The following is a 22,088-nucleotide window of genomic DNA, read 5'->3' as shown; positions in this document are numbered from 1 at the left end:
GATCAGATACAGTTGTACAGTATTACAGAACTTCAGTAGTATAAAAAGTAATCAAGATATGAAAGTATCTAATTCAAAGATATCTAGTAAATAAGTAAGAAGATTAATCATAATGAACAAGTTCATCAGATCTCTGATAATGAGTGTCCTTATATATATAATGCTCTTCTGGTGATAGTTCTGCTAAGCTGTCCTATCTGTTCTACTGCAATATGTTTGCTATGTTCTCTGATCAATTCTATTGTGCTTGGTGCAATCAGTTAGCTTATCAGTTCTATTGCTGGTCATGTGATTCTTGCCTTAAGGTTTCTCTGTGACAGTCTGTGATTCTGCCCTGTCAGGTGTCATCCAATCATTCTGTGTGCTCTGTTGTTGTGCTGCAGGATTTATAACACAGCCTAATATTCTCTCTAGTAGTTCCTCAGATGTTAACTTCTTGGATAGGGGAGATGATGACCAACATCAGAGTGAAAATGAAAATAACCAAGAAGAAATGGAGCAAACATAATTACCAACTGTTATACCAGATGACTGGAGCTTTGCTGTTGTTATACCTCTACAAGATGTTTAATTTATTGTATTTTGTTTGCAAAAGTGAAGTTTTTGCTTGCTCTTTTGAGAGGTTTCTTTTATTGGCCTGCAGAGTGAGGTTTTTACTTACTTATTCAGAAAGTTTCTCTTTCTTTATTATTTGCAGAAGCTTTTATCTTTTCTGGATTTTTCAGAAGATATTTAAAGACTGATTTTTCTTTTCTGAAGCTTTACTGTCTTTTATATTCAAGCTTGATTCTTTTTGCAGATTCAACATTTTCAACACTTCTTCTTGCCTTCTATTTTGTTATTCTGACATTCACAATTCTTTTTGGATTACTGATATTCTTCAAAATGGCTGGACAAAGCAACTTGCCTCCTCTAGCCCCTGCACCTGAAAACCAAGGCCTGGTCATTACCAGAGACAGTGAAGTCAATCTGGATGGCTATTTCTTCAATAATCTAACAGCAGCTATGGAATACATTGATAATCAAGCTCCACACCATCACTACAGCCTACAGATCAAGCTAATGAATGCACTGATGCAAGTGACTGACATGATTACTGACTTAGTGGCCCATTTCTATCAATATGTCAAAAGATCCAAAGCTTGGCAACACATTACACACACCAATTTAAAAGCCAATTTTCATGATGCTTGAAAGATTACCCTGAATGTCAAACAATATCACATTAATATGCAAAAGATCAAGGATAGACTTGTCACTATATAGAGTATTGACAGAATTGATGCCATATGATCAAAAGTGAAGTCTGTAGATAGCACAAAATCTTTACCATACTCTAAATGTCTACAAGAATTGAGATAAGTTTACCAATAATATTAACAGCACAGTGCTCTGAAGACTAGATGCTACAGAAGCTGGATATCACCAGAGCTTAGCTATATTGCCAGATGATTATACTACAGCTAATAAAGAAGTCAACTGCATATGCAAACTTTCTTCAAGAGATGCTCTACACTGACAAGATCTTATCATTGGCAACTACAGTCTTCTACAGCCATTGGCTCTTCTACAGTCATCTAGCTTCCAACATTCAATTCAGGAGATCACTAGAAGTTCTCCCACTGCAAGCAGCCTCCAAGATCTACTACAAGAACTGCAGTCTCCAAGATCATCAAGAGACATTCTAATAAGTGGAATGTCTATGCCATATAGCTGTAATGCGTTGGAAGCCTCTATACATAGCATGATATCAATTAGATCATATGGATTTGAAACTGGCCAATTATAGCCACTATTTGAATTCACCAGCATACTGGCCAATCCATCCAGTTAATCAGAAGCTCCAAAGCACTGCAGTGAAAGAATTGTAGTCATGTCAGCACATCAAACTCTCCAAGACTTAGACAATAATGACAAGTTCATTATTTCTCTTAAAGGTAATGAAGAGATACCTCAATACAAGCATAAAGAATCTGTCATGGCAGTATACTCTGATACTTGCTGTTGCCATAAATTTGAACAGCAACTCCTGCAACAGATAAAGAGTACTAAACTTTGTTCAGAATTGGAGCTTATTCACATTCTGGAGCAATTAGAAAAGGCATTTAGCAATAAAAAAGCTGATATCTACCTATATTATAATCATGCAAAACTAATAGCTTCAAAACTCAGGTTGCAAACTTGCAAACTTAATAGAAAGAAGCTTCTCAATCATTTGACTCACATTTATAGAAATCATCACAACATTGGTTCAGTTAAAATCAATAACAGCACCTATCTCTGGTTCTATTTGACAAATAGACCAGCTAGAGCTAAAGATGCTTTAGGCATTTACAAATTCAAACATCAGCCAATTATCTCTCTGGTCACAAACATGAGAACATTCAACTTTAACCAATACATACAGATTGCTGAAGTTAACAAGTTCACTACCAGCAATCTTCAGGAGGAATGGGAAACCACTGGGTCTGTCATTATTCTCCAGCTAATGCACTGGTGGAACAATAAGTTATAAGACACCACCACTACAGTACTCACTCAGATCAATGGTGAATATGACATGTACTACCATCATCAACAAATAATGGGAGGTCACAACAATTACAGATGATTGAGAACAATATACCACAGTATCAGCCAATAACTTATATGCTAGAACCCTGTATACTATCTTTAATATGTGCTGACAAGACCTGACCATACTTGGAAATTAATCTCCTATTCATATTACATCAAGTATGCAAAGCCAGGGGATGAAACAGGATTTTACCATATTAATGTCAATGTTCCAGATGCTATTACTACTGGAAGAGGCATTAACATGATACAAGAATTCTTGATTTTAACTGCAAAAGAGTCCAGCAACTGCACAGAAATCTTGCCAGAAATATATAATCATCTAGAGAATTGGTGAGGATTAGTTAAAGAACAAGACTTATCTACTGATGGCTATATTCACTACATTAAGAATACAATGTATACCAAAGACAACAAAAGAAAATTTGGTATTAGATGGACTGATATTATTTGCAAATCTGGTGATATCCAAATTACAAGCCCTCTGCTGCTCCATGGAGCCCACAGTCCATAAAAAGGGTCCAGCATAGTATGCTACCCTGGTATATGCCAATCCAAAAGAACCATAAATATCTTGAAGTCAATAAAGCTGGTATCTGGTCACAGCTCTCTGCTGCACATAAGAATCTAGTTCCAGAGTCATTATCACTCTCTGGATATTCAAATTATTATATATCAGTTTCATATTAATTCCCTACTACTATTCAATTGCAAGGCTTAGGAGCTATATCAGATGCCTTGATAGACCAAATTAGGTGGAACAACTCTATAGTGATTGAGGAGCTTGATACCCTCTTTGGATCAGAAGAGAAGAAGACTCAGAACTTCATCAATAACTGGTGTCTAAAGGCCACACAAATTACTTTGGATGCCATTGTCAAGACATACTAAATTAAAAAGAAAGCTTTTGGTAACAAATTCTATTGGCATTGTGTGTATAACAATATTAATCCAGCATCAGTTCAGCCTTCTCCTTCTCCTGAGAACTTGATAGAAGAAGAGAATCATAATGATCACTATTAGAGATTGCTGCTGTCACTCTCTTTATTCTTATCTCCTATCTCTTTGCTTATCAAATTATTACCAATTCTTATCCTTTTATTTTCTTTACTAAATTGCCTTTGTTTTGTTTCATATGTTGCTTGTTGTCAGGGGACACCAACATTAAAAGTCAGGAGAAAATGTAGTGGAGATTTCAGTATCATATTAGAACAAAGATTGTTCCAGTCCAAGGTACAAAACCCCTCCCCACTACTATCTCTGAGTTATATAAATCATTCATAGCTCCTGCATCTCACTCAACACCTGTGTGCACCTTTGCATCTTTCTACTCACTTGTTCTTTATTATTAGTTCAGTTATTAGTTAGAGAATATGAAGATCTCTTGTTCATAAAGCTTGCCACTGTTTCTTATTAGAGCTGCCTGTATTAGTATGAGCTCTTTACTACTATTATTTCTTATGAGCTTAGGCATCTATTAAGGCATGCTTCTCTGTTCTTACTACTCAGCCATTACTATTCTTACTATGTTGTGATTTTTCACCTTTCTTGCACTCTCACCACATCAACCAACTCGCCTATCTTGATGAGGTATCCCATTGTACCCTAATTCACTGGTTCTCTTGTTGATATTCTTGGAAACATGTAGTGAGTTGGGGGGGAGGTGTTGATTGCATTGACAACAAGATAAATCTATTGTTAAGCAAAGATTAGTAAATTAACTTAAGTATATCAAGACTGTTACTAAATTTTGTTACCTTTTGACAATACAAATAGAACTGGGATTTCTAGTCCCATCTTACACTTTACTGGTCCTGTCCCATATATAATATTGAAATGCCAGTCCTATTCTATTTTGTGATGGCCAGGTCCCAGGACTATCCTATTAGCTAGATTTTGATTCCAGTCCTAATCTCATCCCAATTCCAGCTCCCATAGAACCATCTCAATATGCTGTTAAATAACCCAGTCCCATTCTGTTGAGCTGAGCTTCAACCCAATCCTGTCTTTGGAACAGGAATTGGGATGGGAATCCAGGACCAGAATAGGAAATCCTGGAACTGGATACCACTTTAATGAAGCCTCAGACTACCAAAGAGATGATCTGAGGTAGTTGCAATAAAGCAATGAAAAAAACAGAGCTTCAATTGTAGGCTTAAAGTTAGCAGAAGAAAGAGACTGATATTTTTAATAAATTTATAGGCTTGAGATAATCAGAAGAGTGGCATTTCTAATCTATCACAAATATTCATTTCATCCAGTAAGTCCAGCCAAAATCTCATTCATCTCAAGACTCTGGCTCAGATACTTCAGAATCAATATTATTTCAGTGCATTCTCTGTAATTTCTCATGCAGCAAGCAGATTAGTGAAAACTACTTCAGTTAGCATGAGTCATAAGCAGCCACACAAGTATGTAACTGAGAGATATGCAGTTCAGACACAAGTACAAGTATATCAAAAGCAACAATAGCAGCTACAAGCAGTTACATCAGCAAGCATATTAATATTGTTCCAGAATATCTTCTTGATCTGTAATTTCTGAAGTACAGTCAGTCTTTTCCAGTCTGTTGAGAATTCAGTCTATATATTTGCAGATCTACAGAAAGCTCTTAATGTAGTGTCTGTTAAGTACAGAAGCTCTGAATTATCAGACATGATTAAAGAGTTTACTTGAGTCTGAATCTGATAAAATGAAGTACAAGAGCTTTTCATCATCAGCAGAATCCAGCAGTAGTGAGAATAATCAGTTGTCTACAACAGAATAAGATAATCAAGTATTTTAAATCCCTAACTACATTCTAGATCCAGTACTGCTGCTAATATCTTCAGGCCTGTCCAGCCCCAGTATACTAGAGTCAAGATCAGATTATAGACTTTTCCTGCCTACAAATACAGTGGAATCTACAGAAGAGAACAATATACATATACAGAAGCTAATAATATAGCTGCAGACTTATTATAAGTACTCTACTGAGACTCATACTGTATTAGAGCTGCTCTTTATGCTGACAGTATCTCTCTTACAAATGGCAAGCTGGAAATATCTAGATATCTTAGAGTACACCAGCATGTCTTTCTATTTTATACAGTGAGACATCATCCTGCCAGTTCATCAGCACTAAAGACTATACAGTAAGATGTCTGCATCAGTAGAGTCTTTAGCTCAGGAGAAAGTACCTTCATACACCATGACCATTAATCTGAAAGATGATACCATTCTAATGCCAGCATCTCTGCATGCTATAATTAACATTAATAGTACTGATAATCTGGTTTCAAGTCTTACAGTAGTCTGTAGAAAATTTCAATGAAAAGCCAAGTGATTTCTGACAAGCAATCTGAAGAGTTCTCTTCACTTAAATCTTATTTCAGTCCAGTGAAGAGATGAGCAGACTGAAAGAGTCTGCCAGTTTCAGAGACTAGTTCATCAGATTCCTTATCTTCTATTTGGACAACTGGTTAGATTTTCTGAAATTAAGATTTATATTCTTTTTCCCCAGCTTTTCAGCTTCCAGTGCCAGCATCACATTATTATACAGCAGAAGTATACTTTCTGAACAGATAAGATTTTTCTTCCAGCTCTCTATTATATTTACTCTGCATTTACACTTCTTTATCTGTTATTCAGTACTGCACATATCCAGCTCAGTTTCACTGCAGCTCAGACAGAAGATTATAATCAGACTTTTTATAAGTAGCTACAGATACAGAAGTTCTACTTTTCATTACAGCTAGCAGAATTTCATCATTTCTGGAAGCATGTACAGATAATTATTCAAGATTCAGAGCTTCAGTACTTTCAGAAACTCATACTTCTTCTGACTGCTAAGAATCTGAAGCTCTTAATCCAGTATATTATCTGATCCAGCATGCATGATGCCTTCTTTTATACATGAAATCAGGCTGTGAACAGACACTATCTGACTACCAGCTTCTATAATATTGACAAGAAGATGATCTTGCTCTGAAGCTTTCTGTTATATTAAAAGCTAATACATATATTCTGCATGTTTATCTAATAATATTGCTGTCTGAATTATTTCTGTAAATAACTAAGAGATTTGCCAGCTGTATAAAGAATCTCTTCTCTTACTTTATCTGAGTTCAATAGCTTATCAGACAATTTAATAAAGATACAGATCAACAATAATTATTCAGTAGCATCTGTTCAGCTTCAACAGTTCTGCTAACTTTACAGTCATGTCCAGCAAAGAGTGATATCTGAGATCTCAAACTCCAGCCACATCTAATACCAGTCAGTAGAGCTAGTACTTGAGAGTGAGAATGAAGATATATACCAGCCAGAACTCAGTAAGAGCAGTAAAGATAAAGATAAAGAAAGTACCAGCAATCTGAATAAATATTCAGCAGATAATACATCAGTTGCCAATGCTCAGACTTTTGATTCAGAATATAAATATTTACAGAAAGAGTTCTAGCACAAGCAGTTCTATTTGCTGTTATTTCTGTATAATCTGAAATTCATAACACTAGAGTCACATCAGTACTCTCTACTTTGCCACTGGAATCTGCTCTACTGCCAGTTCTACAATATTATTAAGAAGATTTTTGTGACCAGCCAGCATTCCCTATTTGCAAATAAGAACCTGAACATATTAGCTCTGAATCCTGAGCTGATACAGATCTGGCAGCATTTTAGAAAGATCATCAGTCATTTCTCTCTAGTCTTACTGCATGTATATATTTACATCAAGCAACAGTATCATGTCATCATCTCTGACTGTTATTAGTAATTCTACAGAACTTAGAAAAAGTACTGAATTACTGCTGCTGTCCTGCAGGCCATAAATCAAATTCTCCAAAAAGATAATCTAGCTAATCATTCCATAATTATACTCTAATACTTAGTACTCTTTCTTAACTATTGCACCAACTAGCTTCTGAAGTGGCTGCAGTAAAACATTAACAAGCTGTGCACTGGATTTAAGATAATCTACAGTCTGCAGCCATACACTGTGGTGCACTAAAAACACACTCAGATAATAATAATATTTCTTCAATATCTTCTGTACATATATGAAGGCCAGAGCAATCATCTCTACTACAGTAATAGCTTGTAATCTGATCATCAGATGCAATCATTTTCAGAGAGTTTTAATACAGAGCAGATTCAGAAGAGTCTTGAGATGATATCTATACTGGAGCTATATAACTATGCCTGATTTCTTAACAAGCTTGACTGAATGGCTATAATATTCAAGTCACTACATCAGATACACATGATCTTCAACACCCCAACTCTACAGATAGTTTATCACTAGCAGTATCAGCAACTGATTAAGTTCAAGTGTGACTTTATGCTCTTTTATAATATATTTGGCTGCATGTTAGATATTTATCTAGACTCTGCCTGCTCTGTACTGCTGCTGCAGCTGCTGGTAATTCTCTGTCTGAGAGTCTTCCAGAAGAATGTCTTTAGAAGCCTGGCTGACTGTATTATTTAACAGTCACTCTATTTCACTAGACTTGAGAATGCATGCAATAGTGAAATTCCACTTATCTGTGCTGATATCTTACAAATCTTTCAATATTCTCACTTTTAAAAAAACATGCAGTTCATTACAGGCTTCAGAATGAAAGTCAGAAACATTAAGATGCTCTTTGTATAGCTCTGGAGCTGGAATAATGATGAGAATAGCAACTAGTCATATAAATACTGGAAGTCAAAGCAGTACCAGATTCTCTTTCACCAGTTTTTTGATATTATTATCAGCATGTACAGAACTCAGCAGACTCATGAGTAGCAAACAATTATAAAGCAGAACTTTATCTACAGCTACTGAATCTTGCTCTATTCAAGTACAGCAGTCTTCTGGACATATAAAAAGAGAGAAAAACTGCAAAGCTGAACTAGTATCTATCTAGAACTGCTTAACTATCTTTAGCAGTACCAGCCAGAACTTACTATTATTGAGTCAGACATAATTAATAAGCTGCTTCTGGCAGATTGGAAGACTAGTAGTTAATCTTTATTTCTGGATATGGCTCTTCTCTCAGTCTCCAGTAATCTTGATACCTGGCTTGCTATTGAACAGAGTTAATATCCTGTTCCTGCAGTAATATCTTCTAATCCAGAAGTGTTTTTACTGGCTGTTAATGTGCATTCTAGTAAGCTAAGCTGTTATCTTCAGACTACTATAGCTGAATATTATGTTCTACACTTATTTATACAGAAAGAAGATAAATCTGCAAGCCAGCTGTATATTAATGACAAGTAGCTTACATTCCAGCTTGTATTGCACATCCAGACTCTTGTTAAGACAGAGAAATAGCAGATCCAAAACATGAATCTTTTAAGAGCAACTTAATCTTGACAGTCTTACTCTCAGCTTCAGCTCAACAGTAATCTGACACTGCTCAGGTCCAGAGTAATCAGAATAGATCTTGAAGAGAATTCTGATTCAGAAAGTCTGATAAAAAAGCAAAAAAAACATATACAGCATCAGAAACATATATAGCAGCAGTTAAAAGTTGTACAGATAGAGATCTTTTATTATAATCAGTACAGAACTACCATAAAAATATGTCAGTACAAAGCTGCAGAGAGAGATTAAACAGTGCAAGTGCTCAATTAGTCTGAGTTTGAGAAAGCACAGATACAAAGTTAAAAGACTATTAAGTATTTAGCTCAAGTATCTCAGCAGATCACTTATTATAGAAAAGAAAAAGTATAGTTATGACAGTACTGGCTTCTTAAGTCAGTTTTGACTGTCAATTTTAGTAACAATTTTCCCTGTCAATTTTCATCATCAATTTTGGTCATTGATTTTTGCTGTCAATTTTGGTTATCAATTTTTGTCAATTTTTACTGTCAATTTTCACCATTAATTTTTGCTATCAATTTTGACTATCATCAAATTTAGCTGTTATCAATTTTGACCATCAATTTTGGCATCATCAATTCTTACTGTCAAATTTGGCTGTTATCAATTTTTACTGTCAATTTTGGCCATTGTCAATTTTGACCATCAAATTTAGCATCATCAATTTTGGTGTTGTTAATTTTTACCATCAATTTTGACCATTGTCAATTTGGGTGTCATCAATTTTGACTGTCAATTTTGACTATCAATTTTGACTATCAATTTTGGCTGTCAATTTTTGTCAATTTTTGCCATTAATTTTCACTATTAATTTTTGCTGCTAATTTTGATTATTAATTTTGATCATTAATTTTGGTTGTTACTTTTCACTGCAAATTTTAGTCATCAAGTTTCTCTGTAAATTTTTATCATTAATTTTAACTTGTGAAAAATATTACTGTAAACTGTTTCAAATTATATTTTAAAATAAGTCAAAATTGATAAAAAATATTAATTAAAGTTGAAATAATCAAACTAATTAATTAATAAAAAAATATCTTACATCATTTCACAAATACTACAAGATCGGATGTAAGTAAATGAAAAGAATTTTATCATAATAATAAAAGCTGTTGAATTTTATTAATTTATTAAAAAGAAAAATATTTAAATGTTTCTTATTTTTCTGTATTAGATTAACTAAATAATTAATGAAAAAATTCAGATATCTAAGAAAAGGAATAACTATCTACTTGAATAATAATTTTCTAAAAAATTTAAAAACTTTAAGCAGATATTTTTTAATTACAAATTAAATAAGATATTATTATATTAGTAATTTAGATATAGTCAGATAACTTAAGAAAATTATATGTCAGTTAATAGTAATAGCATATAATTAAAAATTGTTATTAGTATTTAAACTATAGTTATCTGTAAACTTAATTAAGTTCATCTGCTTATTTTATAATTTAGTTGATTTTTATTCAAATTGAATAAAATAATATTTATTTGAAAGCTATTATTTTATTAAAGAGACTTTTGAATTTTTAAGTAATTTGCTTTACTAGTGATTAAGATATAAATAGAAATAAATAATACTAGCTTTACATCTGTTAGAAACACTTTTCATACTATTACTTAGTAATTACAAGATTTTTATTTTGAGAGATAAACTTAATAATACTTTTTAAATAAATTTTCTAATTTTCTTTATTATATTTCTTTCAGTTATTATATTCTTATATTATTTTTATCTGAAAATTCTTTTATCAAACATTTTCTTATTTTAAGTTTTCTTGCTAAGATTCTTGCTTATATATATTTTATTAAGATATGTTAAGTAAGCTAGAGCTTTTATCTTATCTTATTTATTCTTATCTTATCTCTCTATCTCTTCTTATCTGATTTTTGCTTCTTAAACTTTGTGCTAATACTAAATCAGCTTTATTAACTTAATACTGTTAGTATAGCTGAGCTAAATTAATCTGTGCAAATTCTGATTAAGCTTTAGTAAGTAGTATATTTAATACTATTTAATAGCTGAAAAATCAGAATCAATTAGTGAAACAAAAGTTTCAAATACTTATAGTAACTATTTTGAATTAGAAACAAGCTATATTAACTATATTATAAATTAAAGTAATTTTTATTATCTTTTCTATATTTAAGAAAAAAGTCAAGCTAGATTTATAGTGTCTTGACAGATTTGCTATCTTTTCTATCTGATAAAAGATATGCTAGCTTTCTGGTGCTGCACTGCTATTATATTTAAAAAAATCAGTTGTCTTTCTTACTTTTCTGCTCAGAATATATATTATTTTTATAATATTAACTTTAGCATCTTGAATATGAGTCTTTACTACTAAATTTAAGGATATTCTCAGCTGGTTTTTGAAAGATTTTCTGCAAAAGCTCTCTAATTTGATACTTTTCTTTGAAAAGTATACTTGCTAGTATTAATTTAACTAGTTCTTGAGATATAATTGCTTACATCTGTTAGGTTTACTAGCTTAGTCTTCTGATTTGTAACTCTTTAATAATTGTTATACAGTTTTTATTCTAGAAGCTATTTTCACAGTTACAGTGTTCAAAAAAATCATATAGTTTGCTAGTTCTCTAAAAAAACTAGAGCAGAATTTTATAAATGTAGTTCTGGTTAAAGAAAAATTTACTATATAAATACTTTTAGCTCTCAGTAAAACAACTAAACTAGTTTAAATAAACTAACAAGTAAGATAGAAAATATTGTTGGAAGATATTTTTAAGATAAGTAATTTTAATTTTCAAAAGTCTATCTTCTGTTTTTTATTCAAGAATATTATTTCTTAAAATATAATGAAAATGACTTCTAATTTTGATTCTTCTTTTAAATTTAAACAGCAAGATCTAATATCAATTTTCAAGACTTTTACTAAAGAATATCAGAAAAAAAAATGATATTCTTATGCAAAGAAAACTATATACTTGTATATTGAGTATTTAAAAATAATTTATTTTCAAGAAAAACAAGATAGTACTATTTTTAAGAAATCAGAATTACTTTATGTTGAGAAAAGAGTTATACAAGTTGAAAATTAAGAAATATTATACATTAAAAAAATAGTAGTAATGATCTATAGATTTAATATCAAGAAAAAGTATCAAAAAATAAGTTTAATAATATTTTTAAATAATATGTTTCTGCTTTAAAAGCTGATTTATATAGTGAATATTCAGTTAAAGTTTGGATATGTTTTTATCTTAAATTAAATAGTAAAAAGAATAAAGAAGAATATTTTGAGCAAAAGCTTCTTAGAGATAAGAAAGTAGTTCTCAAAATAAATAATTAAGTACTTGAAAAAATTAGTAATCAAGATTTTGTTCTCAGAAATAAATAATTAAGTACTTGAAAAAATTAGTAATCAAGATTTTGTTCTCAGAAATAAAATAAATAACAGATGTACTGAAGTAAATATTACAAAAAAATTGAATATTTCTTTAATTTCTAAGTTATTTAGAGATCAATATGTAATATTAATAATAATACAAGAGTTTAGATGTAATTTTCTTCAAAAACACAAGCAAGTTTAGATATGTATATTCTTATAGTTGATAAATATTAAGATAGAAAGTGTAAAAAGTTATAAAGATAAGTACTGAAAAGTGTTTGTTGTTTATAGTATGTCTACAAAAATAATTTATTATGTTTTCAAAGTTAAAAAAATTAATAAAATTATATTAAGAATATTAGCAAATTTTCTTATGTTTTAACAATACAAATAAAAGTAGAATTTCTGATTTTATGTTATAGTTTATGAGATTTGTTTTATTGTATTACATTAGATGTTGAGCTAATTCTACTAGTTAGATTTTAATTCTAATATTAGTTTTATTTTAATTGTAGATTTCACAGAAAGATTTTAATATACTGTTAAATAATATAGTTTTATTCTGGTGAGAATAAATTCATTGTAATTCTATTCTCAGAATAGAAATTAGAATAGAAATATAAAAGTAAAACAGAAAATTTCAAGATAAAGTATGTCTATAAACAGAGTTAGAGAGCTACTAAATATAATAACAAAGATTTAAGTACACTAGAGTTTTATTAAATACTAAAATAAATATTTAAGCAGGTTAGAGTTCAAGTAAGTACAGTAATAAAATCAAATTCAGATGTAGATACAGATACAGATACAGATAAGAGTGCAGATGTGGTTAAACTTAAAGTTAGATTTCAGTATATACTGAAATAAATTTTTAAGCAGGTTTAAGCACTATAATAAAATCAGAGATAGAGATATATATAGTAAATAGTGAGTAAGAAAAAAGATTTAAAAGTTGATATATTATAACAAAAATAGAAAGAGTGTAAGCAAGTTAAAGAGATAATTCAAAGAGTGGTAGTGTTATATTTGTATAATTTATAGTTGATAAGTTATATATAAATATATGTATAGAGCAAATAGTAAGTAAGTTACAAGAGGTAAAAGTTAATATATAGTAATAAAAACAAAGTTATTGTAAGCAGAATAGAGAGATAATTCAAACAGTGATAGTTTTATATTTGTATAATAAATAATTAGCAAGTTATTAAATACATAAATATAAAAGAAATGTAAATTAAATTAATATTATTTTTTAAATTGTATTTATATTTATATTTGTATTTATATTAAGAGATCAGAATTAGAGTTAGAGTTAGATTTCAGTAAGCAGTAAAATCAATTTTTAAGCAGATTAACATAGTTAAGTACTGTAATGAGTTCAGAGACCAGAGGTATGGACAGACTCTATAGATTAAAGACTGACTAAAATATAACATGTAAAGGTTGATATTTTTTAACAAAAATAGGGTGATTGTAACTGAGTGAGAGAGATAATTTCAATGGTAATAGTCTCATATCTGTACAATTGATGGTTGTGAAGTGATTAGCAAAAATATAGATGTAACAGAAATTCAAATTGGGTTAGGATTTTTTTTCATATTAAGCAAATTTGTAATTTCTGTGACATGGTGTTTCTCTCCACAAGCAGTTGATGTAGAGTAACATAAATAGGGGCATTGTAAGCAGGTCAGAGAGAGGATTTGAACGGTGGTACTCTCATGTTGGGTTTGTATTCTATAGGCCAAATAGTGACTAAAACATAACATTCAAAACTTGATATTTTTAAACAAAAATAGGCCCATTCTAACCAGCTCGGCGAGACGATTCGAACAGTGGTACTCTTATGTCTGTACGATGGATGGTTGTGGAGTTATTGGCAAAAATGTAGATGTAACAGAAATTCAAATTGGGTTAGCATCCTTTTTCATGCTAACCCAATTTGTAATTTCCATTACATGGCCTTTTTCTCCACAACCAGTGGGCGGTTTCAATTAAGATTACCACCAAAAGAATCCTCTCCATGAGATCTTTTTGCTATTCAAAAATTGTGGTTTAATTTTGTCTATTGAGATTGCAGGAGGTGCATGATATTGTTGTGAATTTGGTGATATTTCTGTTGCGGAATTTTGTTGGATTGGAAAAATAATTATCCAACACCAACCTCAGACAAGAGTTCATTTTTGTTGCCAAGATTTCATACTCCAAACCAACTCATGCAAGGGATTTTTTGCTTAGTGGTAGTGATTTTTATCAACAGGCAAAACTGGTCAAAACTGATAGCAGTCCAAAGCTGATGATGGTCAGGACAGTCAAAACTGAATATGGCAGCAAAAATTGACAACACCAAAATTAATGGTCAAGATTAACAACACCAAAATTGACAACAGCCAAAATTGACAATGGTCAAAATTGACAGTCAAAATTGACAACACCAAAATTGACAGTCAAAATTGACAACACCAAAATTGACAGTCAAAATTGACAACACCAAAATTGACAATGGTCAAAATTGACAACACCAAAATTGACAGTCAAAATTGACAACACCAAAATTGATGGTCAAAATTGACAACACCAAAATTGACGGTAAAAATTGACAACAGTCAAAGTTGATGGTCAAAATTGACAACACCAAAATTGTCAGTCAAAATTGACAACGCCAAAATTGACAGTCAAAATTGACGACACCAAAATTGACAGTAAAAATTGACAATGGTCAAAATTGACAGTTAAAATTGACGACACCAAAATTGACAATGGTCAAAATTGATGATGGTCAAAATTGACAACACCAAAATTGACAGTCAAAATTGACAACACCAAAATTGACAGTAAAAATTGATGACACCAAAATTGACAATGGTCAAAATTGGTGATGGTCAAAATTGACAACACCAAAATTGATGGTCAAAATTGACAATGGCCAAAATTGACAATGGTCAAAATTGATGATGCCAAAATTGATGACACCAAAATTGACAATGGTCAAAATTGATGACAGTCAAAGTTGACAGTCAAAATTGACAACGCCAAAATTGTCAGTCAAAATTGACAACACCAAAATTGTCAGTCAAAATTGATGATGGTCAAAATTGATGACACCAAAATTGACAATGGTCAAAATTGATGATGCCAAAATTGATGACACCAAAATTGACAATGGTCAAAATTGACAACACCAAAATTGACAGTAAAAATTGATGATGGTCAAAATTGACAACGCCAAAATTGACGGTCAAAATTGACAACAGTCAAAATTGACGACAGCCAAAATTGACGCCAGCCAAAATTGGTCATGGTGGTCAAAATTGATACAGCCAAAATTGACTGTAAAAATTGATGATAGTAAAAATTGACACAGCCAAAATTGGTCACAACAGCCAAAATTGACAATGGTCAAAATTGACAGTCAAAACTGATGGCAAACATTTGCAGTCACTTTCCCTGCTGCATCAAGGAAATTAAGAAAGATAAACAAGCACAAAATCTTGAAATTAGAATGAATTTTCATCTCTGCATTAGCTATTGGTTTTTGAATTTCACTGTTGGTGCTGCACTACCAGAATTGATATAGCTGAAGTAGCTGCTCTTCATGATTTTCTTGTGCCTGTCTCTCCTGTTCCAGCTGTGCACATTCACATATCCATTCAAATTCTCTATCAACAACTCATGTAAGTAACTCAGCTCTTGAGAGGGTCTGTCTTATGGTCACCAGCTCTTGATCTTCTTCTTCAGTCATGGGCATTCCAACCTCTGAGTTCTTATCAGAGTCAATGTTATAGATGTCTGGGATTGACTGGACACCAGCCACCTCTGGAGACACTTCTAGTGTCTTTTCTCTTCTCATCTTCTGCTGTCAGTCCATTATTGCCTGCACAAAAGACCATTTGAAGTGGAAGGGAGTGGTTGAACCAGGAAGTTAGTGCTTGAAGTGGCATCTGTTCCTCCAGGAACAATAAAGATACTCTGTCTTATACTCATTCTGTCTCCATTTCCTAAAGCTGGCTTTAAAGAACCAGCATGGTGTTTCCTTTTGACATCTCAGATACTACTTGATTGCAGCCAAGTGCTCATCTTCAGTGAGTGGCCAGACTGAGGCTATCATAACAAAATAGATGGAGGAATGATACAGTGGACAACATCCTCTGTTTTTCAGCAGGTTATTGCCTGGTATCCAGGGCAATCCATTCTTGTTCTGTTCTTGAATGGTTGTGATGCACTCTGTGGACCTCTATCAGCATCAGTATTGCAACAAGCACATCACTAAACAGAGTCTCTTATCTGAACAAATGCAATGGATGCAGTTTGATAGTACTGGAAAGATTATGGGTATTGTTGTCTCTCTGCAGACAGAATACTCATACATGTGGTCTAGCTCTGTGCTCCAGTCAGCCACAATCAAGAAAATTGCTGCAGAATAGGACTCTTAAGTTCATATCTTTGCTACACTCATTCTGCAGGGCACATCTCTTTTCTGCTGAAACATATTCAAACCAGCATTTTATTTCTTGAATGCAGTTTCCCCTCAGCCAGAACTTGCAGTGAGCTATCTCCTTTTTTTTAATTTTACTTGAGATGTCATCTCCAGATGCTTGTGTTGACAGACTGTGCTGGAACTTGCAGTAATCACTAAGCTGACATTTTTCATGAATCCAGTATCTGCAGCTCATGCTGCTCAGCTGCACCACCTGGGCGGGCAGGCACTTAGCAAGGTAATGAAAATGTGATAGAAGGTGGATCAGCAGTAGTTGGCAAGATATTGTGGGGCAGGTCTTGGATGGCTTTTTGACATGTAGAATTGAGAACAGACTGAGAAGCAAAAACAATGACAAGTCATTAATTACAGCAAATGGCATTCACCATGAGGGTCCAATATAATTACAGGATCAGGAAGATTCTGTAATGTTTACATTTACTTCACATCAATACTTTGCTTTGAGCTTTGCTTCTCACCCACAACATTTCTGATTCTGACAACCTTCTCAACCATAATTGCATTGACTTTGAAATCTCTTGGTTGTCCCTTCCAGTATTCAATAGCTGCATTGTAAGTTCAGTATCACCCACTTAAGCATCATAAGGCACCAAGATCAGAGCTGACTGAACATCTGAAGATGCTGAATCACTGTCAAGAACCATCATGAGAGATTAAGTAGCTGTCCAGCATCAAGAATTACACATCATAAAGTCAAGATCCTGCTTTATTTTGAAAAGATAGTGAAATTCAAAAAGATTTGCTGTGCCACTGCCTGATTTCTGCATGACATCAGATCAAGAAATACTGACATGATATTCCTTTCAGTACAATGTGATAACAATAAATGAGACTCATGTCAAAGCCATGCTTGGCTTGACAGTGAAGGAGCTACTTGATCTGAAAAAGGTTATGCAAGAGCTTTATAACAAGAAGATCCAGGGCCTTGTTCATCAAGTGGTAGCTAAGAGAGTGCTGAAGAAGAGCTGGATTACTGTAATGAAGCACACCATTTCTCAAGAGAGCTTTGGCAACAAGGTTCTGCAGGCCTGGAAGAGCAAGTCTAACTGTAAGAATGTCTATAAGGTACTTGTGTGACTTATTGTGCAGGTCCAGTACCAGAAAACAAGATAACAGTAGTATGGCATCCAGCAAGATTCATTTCCTGAGCCTGCAAGCCCTCAGATTTTCTCATCAATATCTGTTTAGCAGCCATTGTTAGCTACAGCTGCCTCCAGACCAACATCTTCTCTCTCTGCACTTGAGTCTCTTGAGACCTGTCCCACTACATCAAGCACTCTGTAGTATGTGCCAGATTTGACCAAGCCTCTGATGCCAGCAGCCAAAGAACTCTACCAAGCCATTATCTTCACCAGAAATACAGTCTCTGGCTGTGTGTCAGTCTGCCAGGTTAATGAATTGTCATCACATCACATGTTAGACAGGCAGGAAACACTCTTCAAGAAGAATTGAACAGAGTAGCAGAGTATTCTGACTACTGACTGTAAATTTCATTACAACTCTCAGACCATCAAGAGCCCAGATGAGCAGGTCACCATCATCAACAAGTAACTATAGCAATCAGTGTGCATAATGCAGCTGGAGGAGATTCTGAGCAAAGAAACAGATGAATCTCTGACCCTCAACTTTATGATCACTGTCCAGAATACAGAGCCCATTCATATCTGTGAAATTCAAAAAAGACAAATTGTGTCAGTCACTGGCTCCAATAATGATGGGAACATGTCTGAAGGCCCAGAGACAGAGTTCTTAGATGATGATGAGCACCATAATATGCCTGCAATCCATCAACACCAGATCACCACATGCTTGCCATCTCCTGCATCCACACTGTCTTCCTCTCATCCCCTCTCTTGACACAATCAAGACAGCCCCCAGGACAGCATGCACATGGACACAACTATTAATGAGCTGCATTGTGACTGCAAGAATGGCTTCAATGGAATTGATAGTATAGCTAGTCACCCAGACACTCTAATGGACTTGGAACAACATCAGCACCAACCAAGAACAGCAAAATTCAAAATGAATATCCACCAGCTTCACCCAGTGAAATTCAAAAAGAGGGCCCACCAACCCTATCCTGTGAAATTCAACAAGGAATTGATAGCATGGCCAACCACCCAGACACTCTAATGAACTTGAACACTGTGATAGATTCACCAAACCCAGGTGCTGTCCTCACTGCCTCCACTGAAGTCCAGAATTCTCAAGATGGCCCAACTCAGATTAGAGATGACTGTAAATGTGACTCCACACCTGTGCATATTGTAGTTGAGCAGCCAGTTTCAAGAACAACATCAGCATTAATCAAGGACAGTGAAATTCAAAATGAATACCTGCCAGCTTCATCTAGTGAAATTCAAAAAGAGGGTCCACCAATCCTATTCTGTGAAATTCAACAAGAGCACCACTCTCCAGATGTTGAGATAATCAATGGTGACAACACTTTACTCTTGGACACAGGTTATGAATTTCTTGACAAGGTGACATAACTGAGACCTGAGCCACAAACTAGTGACAAGGGCAACACTAAGCAAGTTGACCTGGCAGAACTCATCAAGTCTGGCAGATTTCAATGTGAGCAGATGGACAGTCAAACATGACAGAATTTCACCAGTTTCTTCATGCTCCTGCAGAATAAAAATGATGGTACAGACTTAACCAGAAAGATTCTTATTCATGACATGCTGCAAGATACTTCACCCCACCAGCTTTACTGCACATTCTGGATGCTTCTCAAGAATCAAGAGTTAGAGCAAGATGAATTCATTGCTGATGAGATGGGAATTGGCAAAACTATGGAGATGATATTGTACTTTGTTCTGAGTGTCTGAATTATCTACAACTGCCTGCACATCAAACAGTGCTGTAAGAATTCTGCAATGGTCAACAAGCATCTTCCTGCAGTCATGAACACAGAAGAAGAACACAAGAGTTCAAAGCAGCATTATCTAAGATATCCCTCTCAGAATATATTCCCCATTCTGTATGGCTGTGTTCCAGATGGGATAACTGCATGCTGTCTGAGTCAACTGCTGTGAGGTGCAATGCTGGTGGTAGTGCTTAAAGATCTTCTTCTCCTCTGGACAAGAGAGTGGGCCAACTCTATTCTCTGTGACTCAGAGAACTGTCTGAAACTGAATCTCTTCATTGGCCATGGAGACTTAACTTCCACAAAGGTTGGCAACTTGGGCCATGCATTCATACAGACTGTATAGCACACAATGCTGAGACAACATGATCTGAGTCTCCAGCAGAGTTATTAGCACATGTTTCTGATTACACCAGGCTTGCTCTTCAGCTGTATGATGATACCTCTCTGTAACATTCAGAAACAAGATGCCCAGCAATTACAATGGCAAGCTGTAATCTGAGATGAATGCCATCAGAAGAAGGGCTTTGACAGCAAGACTATCAGGCAGTTTTAAGAGATCAATGCAGTTACAGGAAAGCAAGACTACACCCCAGCCACCTGGCTGCTCTCTGGAACACCATATGATAAAGAACTGACAGACATGCTCTTCTGGATGACAATACTGGCCTCTGATGAATGGGGTAATGACACCAGACTGCAATTTGCCAAATCTGATCAATAAAAGACTCTCTCAGCCAGAGTGCAGCTACTGATCAGCAAGAAGCAGCTGTCCAGAACAGAACAGATCAAGTTCTGGTCAGCAGTACACCAGTTTGATCAGGTGCTTGAGTGTCTGATAATCTGCTGCACTATCAAGACAAGTTGGTTCAACAAACCCATTATGGAGCTGCCCTGCAACCACCATCATGATGTTCTCTGCAGCCTAGAGCCCAAGATCAGAGATGAGCTCCAGCAGCATGAGCAGCATGAAATTCAAAAACTAAAAGACAGTTACATGAGAAGCCTGCAGGAATAAAAGAAGTATAATCAAGAATCTAAATCTGAGCTTTCTAGCCAGATCTTTTTCAAGAAGTTGTGCATAAACTGAATCATTGCCATCTTTCCAGCCCTTCTGGACCTCATGAAGATCAAGCAACACAAGCTCAAGCTTACTGATGAGAAGATGATGGAGAACAGATGACATGCTGGTGGGGACAAGAAGGCACTGTACATTCATGCAATTGATACTCTGGCCAATTCCAGCTTCAAGTGTTGTGCAATTCAACATATCCTGCAGAGCATGAAGAGAGACTATTATGGGCATCCAGAGAAGATTGTTATTCTGACAGAATTCCTCTGTATGGTTCACATGCTTGAGATAATAGATTACTGTATCCCCTTTTCTTGTGTTTTCTTCTCCAGCTAACTTTCCATACAGTGACTGCAGAAGCAAGACTACTGTGTTACAGCAGTCTATAGCAGTATGAGTATTGAGGACTGAGATATGTGCATCAATGCCTTCAATCAGGACCTGCCACTGCCTGGAGGTGAGACTGATGCCAGTCCAGGCATTCTGATCAGCATTCTGGAGATTCTAGATGTAGGCTACATCTGTATTCATGCCTTCTGACTTATCCTGCTGAGCCTGAGCTGGTTGGAGAGAGATGAGACCCAGGACAAGGCATGCATCTGCTGCTATAAGCAGATGAACAAGACTACATACACCTACTGTCTGGTGTGCAGAGATGTCCAGATTGAAAGCAACATTCTTGACTGGCAGGCAATGCAGAAGAGTTTCAATGAACTGGTGATGTTACTGCAGAGAGAGGCTGGCATAGTTCAAGACATGATTAATCTGAATACAGTATGAGGCCTGGCATGGCTGCATGGCCATGAAATTTAAAAAGAAACACCCAAGAACCATGCAGTGCTTCTGTCAAGATGTCTGAATATTATTAGAGATATATGGAACAATCATGACTGTTTATTCTAGATGATTCATTCTGCAGAGTTGAATAGATTAGTAGTTAGATCCAATCAAAGTAATTTCAGCTGAAAGCCATTCATCATATCTCCCACTATAGTTGTGTTGATGCTGAATACTCAGTAGTCAGATGCACCAATAAGCCTTCAGCCTGGTGATGGTGCAACTAGCTAATATTAGCATCCTACCAAATGTGTGCCAGCATATCCTCTGATGCTATCAACTGTTGGTATGGTGCCCATGGCCTTTCATTCAAGAAGAAGAATCCTCTCACTCAGAGATGTGTCTGATGTGTTATGACATGCTGATGCTGAGTCTCCTTTCCCAGCCTGGAGCTTGAGACACTGCTGAAGCTCCACAGTCTTTAAGCATGGTGTGGCAGAATATCTGAACATGTTTGATTTGAATTGCTTATAGTGATACTGGCTCTCTCTGATCAATTCTAACTGCTGATGTTGGCCACCAACAACAGCTAATAC

General features: G+C 34.5%; 4 protein-coding genes across 4 annotated transcripts; all 4 read left to right on the top strand.

Moving 5' to 3' along the window:
* Positions 1-885: 885 nt before the first annotated feature.
* On the top strand, positions 886-1,194 carry CIMG_13652 (uncharacterized protein; the record flags this gene model as incomplete). Its single annotated transcript, XM_004446212.1, has 1 exon — positions 886-1,194. The coding sequence occupies one exon, from the start codon at positions 886-888 to the stop codon at positions 1,192-1,194; it is 309 nt and encodes a 102-aa protein (XP_004446269.1).
* Positions 1,195-1,873: 679 nt separating this feature from the next.
* On the top strand, positions 1,874-2,914 carry CIMG_13651 (uncharacterized protein; the record flags this gene model as incomplete). The annotated part of the gene is made up of 3 exons (XM_001243516.2): positions 1,874-2,045; positions 2,160-2,466; positions 2,692-2,914. The coding sequence occupies 3 exons, from the start codon at positions 1,874-1,876 to the stop codon at positions 2,912-2,914; spliced, it is 702 nt and encodes a 233-aa protein (XP_001243517.2).
* A 15,965-nt stretch (positions 2,915-18,879) lies between these two features.
* On the top strand, positions 18,880-19,605 carry CIMG_13650 (uncharacterized protein; the record flags this gene model as incomplete). The annotated part of the gene is made up of 2 exons (XM_001243515.2): positions 18,880-19,254; positions 19,378-19,605. The coding sequence occupies 2 exons, from the start codon at positions 18,880-18,882 to the stop codon at positions 19,603-19,605; spliced, it is 603 nt and encodes a 200-aa protein (XP_001243516.2).
* A 1,320-nt stretch (positions 19,606-20,925) lies between these two features.
* CIMG_13649 (uncharacterized protein) lies at positions 20,926-21,899 on the top strand (the record flags this gene model as incomplete). The annotated part of the gene is made up of 5 exons (XM_004446209.1): positions 20,926-20,983; positions 21,194-21,225; positions 21,301-21,489; positions 21,619-21,667; positions 21,790-21,899. The coding sequence occupies 5 exons, from the start codon at positions 20,926-20,928 to the stop codon at positions 21,897-21,899; spliced, it is 438 nt and encodes a 145-aa protein (XP_004446266.1).
* Positions 21,900-22,088: the final 189 nt, after the last annotated feature.

Source organism: Coccidioides immitis (genome assembly GCF_000149335.2).
Source record: "Coccidioides immitis RS genomic scaffold supercont3.6, whole genome shotgun sequence".
Classification (NCBI taxonomy): Eukaryota; Fungi; Ascomycota; class Eurotiomycetes; order Onygenales; family Onygenaceae; genus Coccidioides; species Coccidioides immitis.
Note: the sequence above shows the minus strand (reverse complement) of the source record. Positions and strands in the feature narration are given on the sequence as shown.